This window comes from Myotis nattereri (genome assembly GCF_964212035.1).
Source record: "Myotis nattereri genome assembly, chromosome: 6".
NCBI lineage: Eukaryota > Metazoa > Chordata > Mammalia > Chiroptera > Vespertilionidae > Myotis > Myotis nattereri.
In genome coordinates this window covers 99,865,630-99,881,755 of record NC_138081.1, presented here as the reverse complement: position 1 = coordinate 99,881,755, position 16,126 = coordinate 99,865,630, and the positions used below count along the sequence as shown (strand labels likewise).

Sequence of the window (16,126 nt, the reverse complement as noted above, 5' to 3'; positions counted from 1 at the left end):
AGATGTAAAAACATGGAGCATCCAATCGCGAGTATATGGGAGTATTGGTTTCATTCTCCTTACGTTTGAAGCTGTGACTCGGAGAACTCGCGGGCACTGCTCTGCGGGCTGCTCGCTCACTCGGGCGGGTCCTGTCCGTGCAGGGCAGGGGCAGTGTCTGCGCCACATTGGCCGTCCTCGTCTAGCATATGTTGGAAAGTGCATCAGGCTTGTCCTGCCGGGACCACAGGTCCTGCCGGGACCCCTTGGGGGGGGGAGGCTATCCTCCGAGGGGGCAGGAGGAGGGACGGGGAGAGGTGGGCCCCGGGCGCCCAAGAGCAGCAGAGGCCCAGCAGCCCCCGCGCTGCCCTGCCCTCGGCTGCGCAGGTGGGACCCAGTCCTGCCCGCAGGGCGCTCCTGCCCAGCTCTCCTGCAGCCTCGGGAGACAGGACTCGCCCCTGTGGACCTCCACCAGTCTCCCTCCACCTGGCAGGGAAGGTCCTTGAAATTCCTTCCAATGCAGCCAACCTGTGATTGGAAAATAGGTGTTCTTTCCTCATGATTTGGATTTGAAATCTTAAAATAAGGAACAAAAAACTCATTTTGATTAAACTCAGTCCTTAAAAATTACGTTGATGGGAAAGATTTTTGCTGCCACATCTACTTGACCAGTTTTCCCTGCCTTTCTACCTCTTGACTTGGGCCCTTGAGTTCCACATTATTGAAATGTGCCCGGCATTCTCCGTGGAAACAGCCTGGAGAGCTTGCAGGCATCGGTGGGGCAGACGCCAGCCGGGAACACAGGCCAGTCGTGTCTGATGTGGCGGCTGAGCATGAGGCATCCAGGGTCCCTCTCCACCCCAAGTGTTTGCTCCTCTCAGACCCGTGTGTACCCCTGGCCGCCCTTGGGGCGTGGCCACTGCCCTCGGGGGACATGGCCATCACTGTTGGCCTGTTCCTCCTGTGCGTAGTACACGCGTGTCCTCTGTGTCCGAGTCGGTGGCTCCCACGCTGGCTGCACTCTGGGAAGCTTGCTGCACCCGTGCCCTGCGCTCTGGAGACCCCTGAAGTCGAAGTCTCTGTCCTGGCCGTGGGCGGCCGGGGTGGCTTCCTGCCGTAGCTTGGTCTCTGCTCGCTCCTCTGCTGCCTCTGTGCTCCCAGCCCTGTTTCTCTGCTGTCCCTCAACCTTTGCCAAGTGCTCCAGCTCTGCCCTCCAGACCCAAATGCCACCTGTTCCTGGTGTGTCCACCGGGAGGCCTGCGGCCCCTCCTGCTCAGTCATTGGAATCCAGGCCAGCCCCTCAGGCCTCCTCTGACCACGAGACCCCTGACCTGCGTGCTCAGTGCCGGGCCTGGGCCTGCACGTAGCCCTGTCTTGCTCTCCCCACCGGCACCCATGGTGGCCAGTGCCCTCCCCTCCTCCCCTCCTCCCCTCCTCCCCTCCTCCCCTCTCCCCTGTGGTCCTCAGTCCGCTTCTGCCAGGCTGTGCGGCCCCTCACTGGTCTCCTCGTCCCAGGGGCCCCTCGTCCCCCCTCCACCTGTTGAGTCCCAGGACATGCCCACCCACCTCCCTTCACTGGGGCCACCCCGTAGCGACAGCGGCCTGGGACACGCTCACACCTCCTGAGGACGGTCCTCCTCGCCGTGGCACTGAGCAGCGTCTCTGGGTGAGGATCGCGGGGTCTGTGAGGTCCGGCTCCCCAGAGAGAGTCACACGGGGCACAGCCAGCTGAGGTGCAACACGGGGTGTCCTAGCCTGCGGGCTCCCACGATGGGGGCTGAGCCCGTGTCTCACTCAGACCCACGAAGCAGCAGGACGGGAGGGCGGCCTGGCCCTCTGACCCCTTTCTCGTGCCACCGACACTGCATCTCCGACCACGGGAGAGCTGTCTGGGCCCTCGTTCCTGGGCCTGACCCCAAGCCCACAGCCTGGCTCGGCTCCCGGGAGGGTGAGCTGATTGGCCAGCCCTTTCTATTGCAGTTTTCTCCGTTTCTACACTCGCTGGGGGGGAGAAGCCGGTGTCTGTTCCTTCCCGACGTGGAAGGCCCAGGTTTCTAGAGGCCAGAGCTGCAGTCCAGGCTCATGAAATAACCGGCGGTTTGGACGACGCTTCCTCGCAGACACTCATGGCTGAGTGAGAGGCTGGGGCGAGCCGTGCAGACTCAGGAAGGTGCCCACGTGCCCAAACGCAGGTGCGCCCTGACCTCGGCTGGCGACTGGCTAAGATCTGCTTCGGGGACCTGGGTCTCCCTCGTTGAACCAGAGCTCAGCACCCCTGTCTGCCGGCGGAGCCTCTCTGTTGCTGGCACAGGACGTTCTGCAGTCAGCCAGGGTGCTGGCTGCGGGGGGCTTGCTCTGGGAAGCCGTTGGCCGAGTACGGTGGTTGGTCCTCATTCGTTTGAAGGAACCTGCCTCTGAGGGAAGGGCGTGCCTCCATGGAGACGAGACTGGACCTGGGGGAGAGTGAGGAAGCTGCAGTCATCGCTCTCATTCGTCGGGAACACTCGGCGCAAATCCGCCTCAGACTGCACCCTGACCTGCCCCTCGGCTCCTCCGCTGCCCGCTCCCCACTCACCAGAAGGCGGCGGCAGGGCAGGTCTGGGTGGTCTTGGGTCAGGCAGACAGCACACGGCTCAGCCGCCACGCGCACGTCACACCCCAGCGCACTTGGCATGAGCTGCGTTAGCACATCTGGGCGACGTTAAGACGCCTCATTCCCAGGGTAAGGTGAGCTCCTGGAAAATGCCTCACTGCCTTTATTTTTGCCGTTGGCTTCCATGATTTATGTCGGATTATAAAAGAAAGAGGGAAAAGGGTGTCTAATAGAGGAGTCCACTTCCCCTGTTGCTGCATTTAAGGATTTGAAACACTTCCTGGTGTTCCTGCCTCATTCTCTCACCTTTTACCACCAGACCCCGTAGAACCTAGTGATGGCGTTTGCGGCTTAAAAAGGGAGTTACTGAAGGGGAAGGAGGGTGCCGAGCCTGCCCTCACTCCTCCCCCAACAGCTCACTGTGATGCCCGCAAGGCCACGCGGCGAGAACCTGTGCTGGACAGGCCACGGGTCACCTGGCTCCACCTGCAGCCCAAGCAAAGGAGCGGCTGCTCAGCACCCGGCACTGGTTCTCGCGGAGCAACCCCCACGGGCGCTGGGGCCTCGGGGCCTCTCGTATGGCTCAGTGTTTCACCTGTGAACCGTTCCCTGTTTTATTTCCTAGAGAAGTCGTCTCGTGAAATGACACTTTGAGTGGCTCACAGAATTCAAAGACATTCATAGACATAGTGCATACTTAAATGTTCTCATAGGTGAGTGGGAGATACAGATAATTTCACCTTTTCTCAGAGGAGAAGTGTGTATGCCCAGACGTTAGAATATCTGGACTTTCGAAGTAGGGAAGTGAAGAGTAAGCGCCAAAGCTGAGCCAGGAGGAAGGGGAGACTGGGATGTCTAGACTCCGGAACGGAAGGGGACACGGCTGCCAACCCACCAGGAACTAAGGAGCGTGGATGACAGGGAAGAGTCCTGGGAAGACACAGGTGTGGAAAGTGACTCAAGAATGAACAGAAGATTCAATAGTTGTATAAAAGTAAGGAGATTAAATTGTAATAAATAATAACAAATTTTCATAAAGAAAATCCCAGGATGAGATGACCTCATGGCGACCCCTACCAGACATTTAAAGGAGAACTGATCTCGCTTCACAAACTCCTCCTCGGTCCCTGAGGTCGGTATTACTCGGATTAACAAATCGGCGGGAAATTAGACAAATGTCTCCTAAAAATAGCTGCAAAGATCCTCAACAAATTATAGCAGATCAAATCCAGCAATGTACAGAAGGGTTCTATGCCATCACCAAATGAGACTCATCCCAGGAACGGAAGCTTGGCTTAACCAACAGAAATTAATGTACATCACATCAGTCAATTATTAGACAACAGTTAGCACCCATTTAGGGAAGACTCAGTAACAGCAGTGATAGGACTTGCTCAGCCGATACCATCATCTCTGACCCTCTCCCCGCTGGTGCTCTTCACGTGGGCAGTCGACACGTCCCCCCCGACAAGGAAACAGATAAGCCGTCCACACCCCCCCTTCTAGAGACTGCGCCGGCGGTTCTCCTCCAGACCCACATGTGCATGTCACACTCACCTGGAGACCCATGGCCAGTTGGTGACTCGTGGTTGCGTGTGGGGTTGTCAGTTCCCCCAGATGTCGGGTAACAAGTGCTGGTCATTGCCATGAGAGCAGAGTTCCTTTCTGTAGCCATTGCGTGTGGCCCCGTCGTGGTGGGCCGGACGTGGATCTCAGCATTGTGTGTGGCCCCGTCGTGGTGGGCCAGATGTGGATCTCAGCATTGCGTGTGGCCCCGTCATGGTGGGCCAGATGTGGATCTCAGCATTGCGTGTGGCCCCGTCGTGGTGGGCCAGATGTGGATCTCAGCATTGCGTGTGGCCCCGTCTTGGTGGGCTGGACGTGGATCTCAGCATTGCGTGTGGCCCCGTCGTGGTGGGCCAGATGTGGATCTCAGCATTGCGTGTGGCCCTGTTGTGGTGGGCTGGACGTGGATCTCAGCATTGCGTGTGGCCCTGTCATGATGGGCCAGACGTGGATCTCAGCATTGCGTGTGGCCCTGTCGTGGTGGGCCGGACGTGGATCTCAGCATTGCGTGTTGCCCTGTCGTGGTGGGACAGGACGTAGGTATTGGTAAAGGCAATTTTGCCTCTGATTTCTCTGTCTGACGGGAATGTCTGACCTGCTAACCCTGCTCCCCACCAGGCCTGCTGTGTTGGGGGCCCCGGGTTTCCAGTCAGGCCCCGCTTTGTCAGGGACCCTTTTGGTGATGGGCAGGCTCTGCCCTGGCCCCTGCCAGGTCCCTGCATCCTTCCCTGCAGAACGCGGTCGTTCCCAATCTCTTCTGGGCAGGGAGGCAGCTCCTCTAGCCTCACCTCCCGTTTCCCTCCCAAATGCACCCCAGTCACCCTAACGCGCTGCCTGTCCGTGCTCCGCATTCCCGCACACATTGCAGCCTGTGCAGCTGCTGCCTCTGCTTCTGGGGAAACATTCTCTCCTCCCCTCTCCACCCAGTTCCTCTCGTCCTTCAGATGCTGCCCCCCATGTCTGGGCCCCGCCTTCCTCCCAGGGAGTCTTCTGCTCCACCCAAGGCCCTTCCGCAGCTGCTTGGTTTGTGGAGCCGGGTCCGCTCTGCGCATTCACCTTGGCGAGGTCAGTGGTGTAGTCCAGCGCTCTGTCTGCACACGCCATCTGCATATGCCAGCCACACACGCCAATCGCACACGCTGCTCACCTGTGCCACCTGCGCACGCCATCCTAGCATGCCACTTGCGCATGCCACCCAGACCCAGACCTGGGTGTTGAGTTGGCGTCATAGTCAGGTGTCCCCGGTGACAGGCCCAGGTTGCTCCCCTTCCAGGTGTCCCTCCGTCCCAAGCAGTTGGTACTTCTCACATGGCCTGTCCTGGGGCCGGGGCGGCGATGTTGCTGGGAGTCAGGCTAACTTCTCATCTCAGCTAACATCGTGTTGGGAGGCCCAGGACGGCAGGTGTGGTACACGGAGGTGTTTGTGGCTGGACGGAACCGGTGGGAAGGAGGGAGGGGCCGTGTTCTATGTGGCCGCTCGGCCGTGGCTGTCCTCCTGGTTGAGTGGCCACGGGGTTTCCACGGCAGCACGCGGGCCCATGGGTGGGGCAGGTCGCCTGGGTTGCCAGTGACACATTTGCAACCGTTTGTGCTGCAGCGTTTGACCGAGGCCACGGAAGATGGCTCCTGTTATACTCGGTGGCGTTGACTGAGGTCTGGCCTGGTCTGTTCTGATGCGCTGGCCCAGCCCCCGGTGCTGCGTGGCCCGGCCCCAGCTGGCTGCGGTCACGGCGCAGGAATGTGGCCGCTGGCGGTAACTCCAGCTCGGCTCCGTTTCTCTGTAAGTGATTTATAAGCCCAACTTGAAAAATTGTTGCTGAAATAGGTTGCAGCATTTTAGTTCCCAGCACACAGGGTTCCTCTCACATGTATTTCCTATTGTAGCTGTTGCCCAGGCCAGGAGGGCGGCAGATCACACACCAGCAGCTGGTCTTCTGTTCCAGGGCCAGGAGTCAGGGAACAGCTATGTGACACCAAGGAGGAGGCACAAGAACAAGTCGTCCCATGAAAGCCACACAGACGCGGCTGTGCCTGTGGCACCCGATGGGCTCGGCAGTGGTGACTCATCCAGGGAGCCGGCCAGCGCTCGCTTCTCCGTCAGGCACCCAGAGCTGGAGCCGAGGAGAAGGCGGGTCCCCGTCCGACGGAGCAGTGGGTTCCGCCATGATTCGGCGCAGCTTCTGCGGGCTCGGTGGGGAGTTCCGGGGGCACACGCGTAGGAACGTGTTGGTGGGTCCTTCTAGCTTCACAAGTGACTCTGTTTCAGATGCGTTCCCCCTTCTTAAAGGGGCGAGAGCCATTGTGGAACGTAGAGAACACACACGGCAGACAGAGCGAGCGCACAGACGGGGACACGGCCGTTCATTCCTGGCCACTCGCTTCCGGCACAGAGGTCGCCGCTAACACTGTGTAAACGCACAGGCTTTCCCGAACGTGTGTACAGACGCACACACGTGCATGTAGTGGTTTCAGCCTAACTTCCCACCTGGTGGGACTTGGTGTCCGGCACCAGCATTTATCGAACTCACACTTCAGGGGCTCCTGGTTGTTTGGCCAGGGCCTGGGCTGTGGGATGGGCACCCCGTGCACACTCTGCTCCTGTGTCTCTCTCCCTAGACCTGTAATTGCCGAGTCACCGTCCTCACTCTGAACAGCTTTTGGAAACGTTGCCAAGTTTCTCTAACAAGTTTGGGTCAACTTATTTACCTCCTAATAGAGGATGAGGGAATGTGTCTGCAGCAACAGGAACAACTGCTATTTACAAATATTTGTTGTGCAGAGCACAGGCCCGGGCCGGCTGGAAGGCCAGGACGGAGCCGCCGTTTCAGTTCTTCCGGACGAACCGCCTCCTTCCTCCTCCAGCACACTGGGGCTGGGGGTGGGGGGGGGGCTCCAGGCGGAGCGCGGGTCTCAGGCCGCGAGTGAGAACGGAACTCCACTTGGTGTCTCGGGCATTTGTATTTCACTTCTTGTGAATTATTTATTCACCCTGTTTTTAAATGGAAACACTTTTTTATTAGGTATCAGCTCCTTTCCATAACTTAGCGATAACCTTTGTGTTTGTGATATTTTGAAAAGAACCTAAGATCTGGGTTTTTTTTTATTAGATTTAGGAGAACTTCCCCTAAGAGGATATGTTCATTGATATTTTCCTAATGTCTCGCATGGACGTAATCTGTTCTTATATATTTTAAATTTTATTTAAAAGGTCACTTTTGTGCCTGTGCCTGTGTGTGTGGCCCCAGGGGACTGGCAGTGGCCCGTCACTCCCACGTCCCGGCCCTCATGAGAGGGTCTCGGCTGCTGCTCCACACGCTGTCCACTCCCTCAGAGCCCAGCTGCTTTTATTATGCGGCTTTACAATAGTTCTTCTCAACAGCCCCCTTTTTATAAAGTTTTACTTAGTTATTCTTCCAAAAAGAATGACATTGTGCAGCATTTCAAGTCTCTCTAGGAGCAGGGAGAAGCCCCCTGAACCCCACCACCAGCCCCCTCGCCCTCGCCTCCGCATCCAGCCCTCACCCCGGGTCACTGCAGCCAGTCCAGCTGCGGTTCGATCTGTAAGGGTCTCAGAAGGCATTTCATTACGTGGTTTGTTGAGACACAGCTTACATGGCACGGAATCCACCCCCTTAACTGTGCAGTGCGGTTGGTCTGACTATGTTTAACTTTGTGCAGCCGTCAGCACTGCCCATGCCAGGACATGTGGCCCCACAGAACCCACACCTGGTGGCAGGCAGCCCCCGCAGCCCCGACCCGGCCCGCACGGGTCTGCGTCTCCGGTACCCGCCTTTCTGGATGTTTCCTGTCCGAGGATCTCCGGGCAGGTGCCCTTTGTGCCGGCGCCTGTCACTCAGACCCACCCACACGGCAGCCGCCATCCTCTTACGGCTGAAACACCTCATGGTTCGGGGAGCCCTCCCTCTGCTCCTCCCGCTGTAGATGGTTTCTGGGGTGGTTTCCGAGTGGGCGACACTGAATGGTGCTGCTGTGAAGATCCACGCACACGTTTCTGCCTGCACATCGCGTCAGCTCTGAACATTCCTAGGAGTGGTTTCTGGGTCCTGTGGCCGCTCTATTTTTGACTGTTGAGGAACTGCCAGGCTTGGTATGTGGCTCCGCTGGTTTAAATTCCACATGCGGCTACAAGGTCCCAAGAGCCCCACATAGTTGCCAGCACTTGTTATTGTCTGTCTCATTGTAGCCATTCGGGGGCGTACAGTGGTAGCATTCCCCTCGCGATGGAGGAGATGGATGGCGTTGAACACGTTATGCGTTTGATGGTCCACATCTTCTTTGGAGAAATCCTATTCCAGTTCTTTGGGGCCACAGGCGGGTGCCCCATCCGCGTGTTGAAGGGGGGTTCTCTCCTCCATGGAGTGGCCCTGATTGTTTGGTGTGACCGTTAGATGTTTGTTGCTGGTGTCAGTTCTGTCCTAGGCTCGCACGTCCGTCCGTCCGTCGGCCGCGCCGCCCCCGTCGTGGTGACCGCAGCGTTGAAGTAAGTGCTGAAGCTGGAAGGGGCCTCCCAGCCGATTCTTGGCTCTTCAGGGCCCCTGGCATCTCCATCTGAGTTTGAGGAGCAGATTATGTTTTTGTGTCTAAAAAAGAAGTTGGGGTTTTGATAGGGGTTGCATTGCATCGCGAATTCAATGTGGAAAGTAATGATTTGTCATGATACTCTCTTCTATTCCATGAAATGGGATGTTTTCATACTTACTTAGCTTTTCTTTTTTGCACAAAGAAGAATTAGACCTTTAATAGCATTAGAATTATTGTTTATAGCATATGTAATAAACAAACATCTTTTAGAATATCATAAAAATATAGGAAGTGAAGTGAGGTATTTATAAACAAAGATAGCAATATATTTTTTTGTAATATATTTTTTATTGATTTTTTACAGAGAAGAAGGGAGAGAGATAGAGAGCCAGAAACATCGATGAGAGAGAAACATCGCTCAGCTGCCTCCTGCACATCTCCCACTGGGGACATGCCCGCAACCTAGGTACATGCCCTTGACCGGAATCGAACCCGGGACCTTTCAGTCCGCAGGCCGACGCTCTATCCACTGAGCCAAACCGGTTTCGGCAATAAACAAAAATAGCAATATTTAAACAAGAACCACATACTTCTCAAAGTGGGAAAAGTCATAAAAATCTGTACTAGTTTCCTAGACTTCCATAACAAAGGACCCAAAACTAAGTGGCATAAAATAACAGAAACAAATCATCTCGAAGTTCTGGGGCTAGAATTCCAGACTAAGGGGCCATGAGCAGGTGGCCTTTCTGAGGTGGAGGGGGTTCTGTCCCGCTCCCCCCGGCGGCCGAGCGGCTAACGGTCTCGGCGTTGTTTGGCTATGGCAGATTTCCTTGTCGTGTTTCAGCTCCAAGCGACAGTGTTCAGTCTTTCATCATTAAACGTGATCTTCTTTCATCACGTGCTGAGAGCCGTGTCCCCTGCCCGTGAACACGGATGACGGAAGGTTCTGTAGGGTTTCCAAGGCCAAGCCAGGGGAGCCCAGGCAGCTTCTGCTTTGTTTGCTAGAATGTTCCCTCTCGGGCTCCGAGCCTCCGTGAGAAGCCCCTCTGTGCTGAGGGCCTGCGGAGAGGCTGTGCAGCCCTCCCACCCCCAGGCGCCCCCTGAGCAGGCGGCTGTGCCATCGGGGACCCTCACAGTGCAGCCGGGAGCTGCAGAGTCCCCACCTGGAGCCCAGCACCTCCCCTACATCACGAAATGCAAGAAAACGGTTATTGCGATGCAACAATAAGTAGCCGAAACACCGTTTACATTGTTTCACGTGTTCTTGACGTCACGGAGGTGTATTTTCTTAGTCGAGCTCCTTTGCCGTGAGAGTTGGTGGTGGCTTTGCCGTCTTCAGCATCTCCGTTACATAGTTTTCCACGTTCACACGCCCGTCTCTTCACCCGCTGTGTTTGGACGTAGAGACGCCGTCGGGCGGGCCAGCCAGGCAGGTTCCTGCTCCTTCCTCTAAGACAGCGGTTCCCAACCGTGGCTGCACATTAGAATCACCCGGGAATCTTTTTAAAATCCTGATTTCTGGGCCCCATCCTCCCAGGCGATTCCAATGTGCAGACACGGTTGGGAACCAGCTCTAAGATCAGATGTGAGCCAAGCCACTGTCTCTGGCATCCAAGGAGGCAAATTCACTGCTGTTCCTGGAACCCACAGTGGAGATGCTCTGCTTGCACCCTTTAAACGGCTCAACTCTTGTCGTCGGGACCTGCCGTGGGCTGGAGAGCGCGTGGGTGCCCGGGTTCGCTGTCACTCACACTCCCCCGTGGCCCCACCCTCACTTCCTCTGGAGTAAAGTGCCGAATGGAAAACGAGCTGAAATTCTTTTCTGGCCCCATGTGTCTACTCCTATTGTGTAGACTTGTTAGGTTTTAAAATTTGATCTTTTGTCGTCTAGGATTCAAATTACTCACCCTCCCCCCTTCCCTCTGAGGTTCCGCACTCTGTGCCATGCTTCCGTGTCTCTGCAGCCACTCTGTTCATCAGTTTATTTTGTCACTTGGATTCTACACATGAGTGAGATCATGTGATACTTGTCTTTCTCTGACCGGCTTATTTCACTTAGCGTGATACTCTCCAGGCCCCTCCGTGCTGTCTCAGAGGGTAAGAGATCCTTCTTTTTTACTGCTGCGTAGTATCCCATGGTGTAAATGTACCACAGCTTTTTATCCACTCACCTGCTGGTGGGCACGTGGGCTGTGTCCAGATCTTAGCTACTGTAAATTGTGCTGCTCTGAACACAGGGGCACATACATTCTTCCTGAGTGGTGCTTCTGGTCTCTTAGGATAGATTCCTAGAAGTGGGATCCCTGGGTCAGAAGGAAGTTCCATTTTTAATTTTTCGAGGAACCTCCACAGTTCTCCACAGGGGCTGCCCCCGTCTGCATTCGTACCAGCCGTGCACGAGGCCTCCTTTTCTCTGCGTCCTCACCAGCACTTGCTGTTGCTTTATTGATGGCAGCCGTTCTGACAGCTGTGAGGTGTGTTACTAACATCTGAGACCAGCATTTACTAGGAAGGCCTTTCTTTTACTGGCTCAGGAGCTCAGCTTGCTCCACCAGGGACATCATTAAGAATAGGTTGTTTGGCCTTTAATTTCATGGCTTTTGGCTGAGACCTTATGTTCACTGGGTCGACACGGGTTTAAAACAATGAGGAAAGGATGTCTAAGGACGAGTTCACTGAGAATCGGTCTTTCCCTCCGTGTGGCTGTGGGGATGCTGGGCAGGCCCAGGACATTACCGCAGAAACAAAACATGTGAGCAGCCACATGTGCGTGACGTCCCCGCAGCATGAAGCGAACACTCATCTTCCTTCCAACAAAAGGAGCGTGAAGCAAGCAGCAGCCACGCGAGATGTGGGGAGGCCCTGGGAGCCTAGAAGGAACCCGGTTCCCGGAATTGTTTACCGCGGGGGAGGCTGCCATCTGTCCTGGGCCGGAGGGTCGCCCCCGACGGAGCGTCTGTACGCACAGACGTCCTGTCCTCCCGGCACCGGCGCTGCCCACCCCTGATGGAGCCGGTGCTTTCGTCAAGTTGCCGACAGCTGGTCACGGGGCCGTCGGCTGTCCTAGGTGCGTGCAGCCCATCAGGGCCGCCGCTGTGTGCCGGCGCGGGGTGCATCGTGATGCTGAGCAAGCTGCCCCTCAGAGCCAGACCCCGGACTCGGGGTGCACAGCACCTTTGTCCTCCAGGGTGCAGATGGATGGAGCAGGGGTGCCGGAGGGGACCCCAGGACAGCGGGGACGGTGGGGTGTCAGCCCGAGTCCCACACGCCCACCTGCCAAGTGGTGGGAGCCTCCCTGCCCCACCCCCCTCGGCAGCGAGCACAGCCCATGTCGCCTCCTGCCACGGAGTTTCTCTCTGTGGGTGTGGGTGCGCCCTGGGCAGTGCTGCACGTGGACATCCCGGGGGAGGGATCACGCCTGGGTCCCCGCTGGGTCCCCGCTGGGCACTGAGTCACCGCCCGTCCAGCGGCAGAAGCCGGGACGAGGTTCCTGGAACTGCCGCTGGGAGAAGCCAGAGGCGACCACAAAGCGTTTCCACATGTGGGATCGCAACGCAGCCGAGTGGAATGTTTACCCTGGATCCAGGCAGGAGGAGGATGGGATTGGGCTGGAAGTCCTGGGCGCTCAGCGGGGCTGCTCCCTGGCCATCTGGGGAGCAGAGCTGCTCGGCCGGAAGCTGCGAGGCTGAGCGCAGGCCCCTCTCACTCTGATCCGATAGGGAACGGCCTGAGCGCGGGTCGGCCTCCCACTGTTTCTCCCCTGAAGCCGGCGAGCAGGACAGCGGTGCCCCCGGGCCAGGCACTGGTGCCTCCCCACCTGCCTCTGAGCCTTCCAGGCTCTCAGTCCACAGGAGCCCCTCCCTCTCCACCCTGTGGGTGTGGCTCCCAGGGCCTTGCAGGAGAGGCCTGCCTGGCCCAGCTGCAAGGAGTGGAGGGGGGCAGGGAGGGGGAGGGGCAGCGGGGAGGGGGACGGGGCGGGTCCTGTCCAGGCAGAGGTGGGGGCTCAGTACCTCCTGCACCAGCTCCATGTCTCCCCTCAGTGGGAGCCTCAGGATGTGAAGCAGCCGGGCTTGTCCCTGGGGTCACCTCTGTCCACCTCTGCCGTCAGGTGGCCTGAGCGAGCAGATATCGGGAAATGCAAAAAATAACAAGGGCGTTAAAATGCCTCAGGGGCAGGCACTTGACGGGCCCACCTGGACCCCGCAGGGCGGGACCCTCGGAAGCCTGGTCAGGGACGAGCATTGTGACCTCCGCACCCGGGCCAGCCCCCTGGGGCCCACAGTGTTGCCGACCCTGTGCCATCCCCGCCCGGGCACAGCTGGTCCCAGGTCCCAGGCTCTCGGCCACGTCTCCGCGCGCAGGGGCTTTGGGTGGGTGACACAGCGCACTCCGGCCCCTGGCCGAGCTCCGAGGCTGGTGAGCCGGACACCTGTGCCTCCAAGGGGTACAAGAGCAGGCTGCTTCCTTCACAGTGCTGCTCCCACCCTGTCACCCCCAAACCCAGTCCTCTAACCCCCAAGTCAGTCCTCATGTGGTTCCCCCCACACACACTCTGGTTGAGCTCCCTGAGGCCTGGGCATACTCACTGCCCCTCCCGGGTCCTCGGGCCCCTGGGCTGAAGGGCTAGGGCCTAGGACCTGCTCAGCTGCCCCGGAAGGAGGTGGGGGCAGCGGGGGTGGGTAGGGGGGCTGGCTCGGGCAGGGACTGAGCCCACAGGAGGTGCTGCCCTGAGCCCGCAGCGGGTCACAGCGTGGCCCCGGGTAGAACTGGCTCAGCGTGGTGGGTGGGCAGGGCCTGGAGCAGGCAGGTCTGTGCCGCTGCTCAATGCAGCTTGGTCTGCATTGTAGAGCAGTGGTCGCCAAACTGTGGTCCGGGGCCCCTGGTGGTCCGGGGCCCCTGGTGGTCCGTGAGGTCCGGATGGTTGGCGCCCGCTGTCATGGACATGGACACGGGACCTCCCCGCAGCCCTCCCCTCACGGCCCCCCAGTGATGGAGGCCGAGCTCACACGTCTCTCCTCCTCCACAGCTCGTCACCGCCACCCTGGACGGCCAACTCCAGCTGTTCATAGCCGAGTGACGCGCCCTGTGCCGCCAGGCCCCGGCGTGCGGATGGGGCAGGGCCACGGGCTCGGGCTCGGGGCCCAGCTGGGGCTGCTGTGTCTGTGCCCACAGCCCTGGTTCTACTTCTCACGGGACCCACGGACCCATGGACCCATGGTGCTGCCCTTCCACGCAGAATCGGTGACGTTAAAGCCGACGTTCCCAATAAATAGCCTTGTATTTGCTTACAATCGAGACTCTGCAGAGAGTGAGAGTGAATGAGAGACAGAGAGATGCCGGGGTCCCACCCCAGCAGGTCCAGGGGTCCCCAAAGGTGTAGACGGAGTCGGTGAAGAAGGAATGACACGGAGACAGCGTTCAGTTGATCAGCAGCCTAGCCAGGATCTCTAGCCAGGATCTCCAGCCAAGTTCTGGTCTGGATCTCCAGCGAAGTTCTAGTTAGGATCTCCAGCCAGGTTCTCCAGGTTCTCCAGCCAGGTTCAGTCACCAGGTTCTAGTCAGGTTCTCTTGCCATGTTTAATCCAGGTTCTGTAGCCAGGTTCTGTCTCCAGGTTCTTCAGTCAGGTTCTCTCACTAGGTTCTGTCTCTAGGTTCTGTTGCCAGTTTCTGTCCAGGATCTTTTGCCATGTTCTCTCCCTAGGTTTTGTCTCTAGATTCTGTGTGGGTTCTGTGTCTAGGTTCTGTGTCCTGTTGTCTTATTACATCTGTATTTATACCAGTTGATCCCAATCCTATCAATCTCCATTCCAAAGGTTAGGGCGTTTCTTATCTCCATTCCAGGGAGCAAAGATTATGTAGCTTAAGCATGATTGTTTGTAGTTAAAGTGATTAATTACCCACCTGGCACTTAGTTAAGGGGTTTTATTCCCTCCCTAACTTCAGGGGAAAAATCCCTCCCTGGGGAAACAACCTTTCTCAGAGAGGTGACCTTGGTTAAAACACATAGTGCTAAGAAGGTGAGCAAACATATTAAGAACAGTATGCCATATATGCCAGGTCCCTTGAAACAGCAAGCATGGACCGGCTCCCGGCAGAGAGAGAGGGTGGAATGGGAGGGCTCCCTCGCGGTGGTGAGGACGGGGTGCAGCCCTGACTACGCCCCGAGTCTGGGTCACCGGCCTCTCCTGTGGCCTCTGTGTCTGCGAGGTTTGCTCTGGTCCTTCCGCCCACGGTGCTGGCTGAGCCAGTGCAGAGGCCCCTCCTCAGACATAGGAGTTTCCGGGGAGCCCTGTGCACGGCCCTGCCTCTGAAGGTCCCACATCTCCAGGACCCAGAGGAGCCAGGAAGCTTCTAGAACAATCCAGATCCCAGTGTCTGACACCCTGGCAGCCACCCGTGTCGGGGTCTCTGCGGGCAGCCTGCCCTCACCCGGGAGGCCCAGTGTCACCCACGCTCTGGGACCCGGGGGGCTCCTGTCCACCCAGGCACTGCCCCTCCCTAACCCCCCCGCCCCCCGCCTCCTGCCCCCTGTGCACCTGCCCCCTGTGCACCTGCCATCTCTGCCCGGGAAACACTACGGCTCCAGCCCCGGCTCCTGGTCGTCACACAGACCACAGTGCACACACTTTTCTTACAAAGTTTGTGAGAAGCAATATTTAGAATAACTCATTCTTGTTTTTCTAAGATCTAGAGTTATCCAAACATTTTATCTATTTATAGTATACCCTTTATAAACATTTTTGTCCTTTTTTAATATTCCAGGTGTAAACTTTTTTCCCATTTATGAATTTCCCCCTGGAAAACCCATTTAAAGGCATTCGTTCCACATACAAAAGTCATGGGCATGTCGGGCTCTGGTGGAGCGGGAATGCGCAGGCTGGCGCCAGAGTGCAGGCGTGAAGAGAAGACTGTACATCCTCGTCCAAGTGTAGGCGCCAGAGTGAGGGCGGGCCTCGGTGAGAGAGGACCCACAGATGCTTCTGGGTGGAGGTGGGGGGAGCCAGAGTCCCAGGTGGGCCCAGGTCTGTGGGGGTCAGTGAGGATCCACCGGCGATTCCAGAGCCGCCTGTAGTCTGGGAAAGCTGGTTCACCTGGCCATCCTCCCATTTCACAGGGTAGACGGAGGCGCGGTGCTTCCGGGGATGGGCCTGTGTCAGGGCGGCCGCCCCAGCAGTGGGGCAAACGGAGACAAGACGGTGCGGAGGCTGCGGGCAAGTCCACGGGGAGGGGCTCTGTCCTCAGGGGGCCTGGCCTCCGGTGGGGAAGGAGGGAGACAGCTCGGTCTAGACGTGCAATCAGCCAGGAAGGTCCCTGTGGTGGTTGAAGGGTGTCGTCCTCCATGGCCTGGGCCGTGGGCCGGCACGACGGTGGTGCTCGGTGTGTGTGGGCAGGCGCAGTGTGTGACCTCCCACGCCTTGCTGCAGAGCGTGGCTCCACGGCCTGGAA

At 57.9% G+C, this 16,126-nt stretch overlaps 1 protein-coding gene across 1 annotated transcript in view; it reads left to right on the top strand.

The window, feature by feature from the left end:
* WDR27 (WD repeat domain 27) overlaps positions 1–13,969 on the top strand; it is a 40,264-nt gene extending 26,295 nt beyond the window's left edge. The window contains exon 25 of the mRNA XM_081094702.1: positions 13,707–13,969. Within this exon, the coding sequence (XP_080950828.1) occupies positions 13,707–13,757 (51 nt within the window). The 3' untranslated portion in view covers positions 13,758–13,969. The remainder of the gene's footprint in view (positions 1–13,706) is intronic.
* The last annotated feature ends 2,157 nt before the right edge of the window (positions 13,970–16,126 follow it).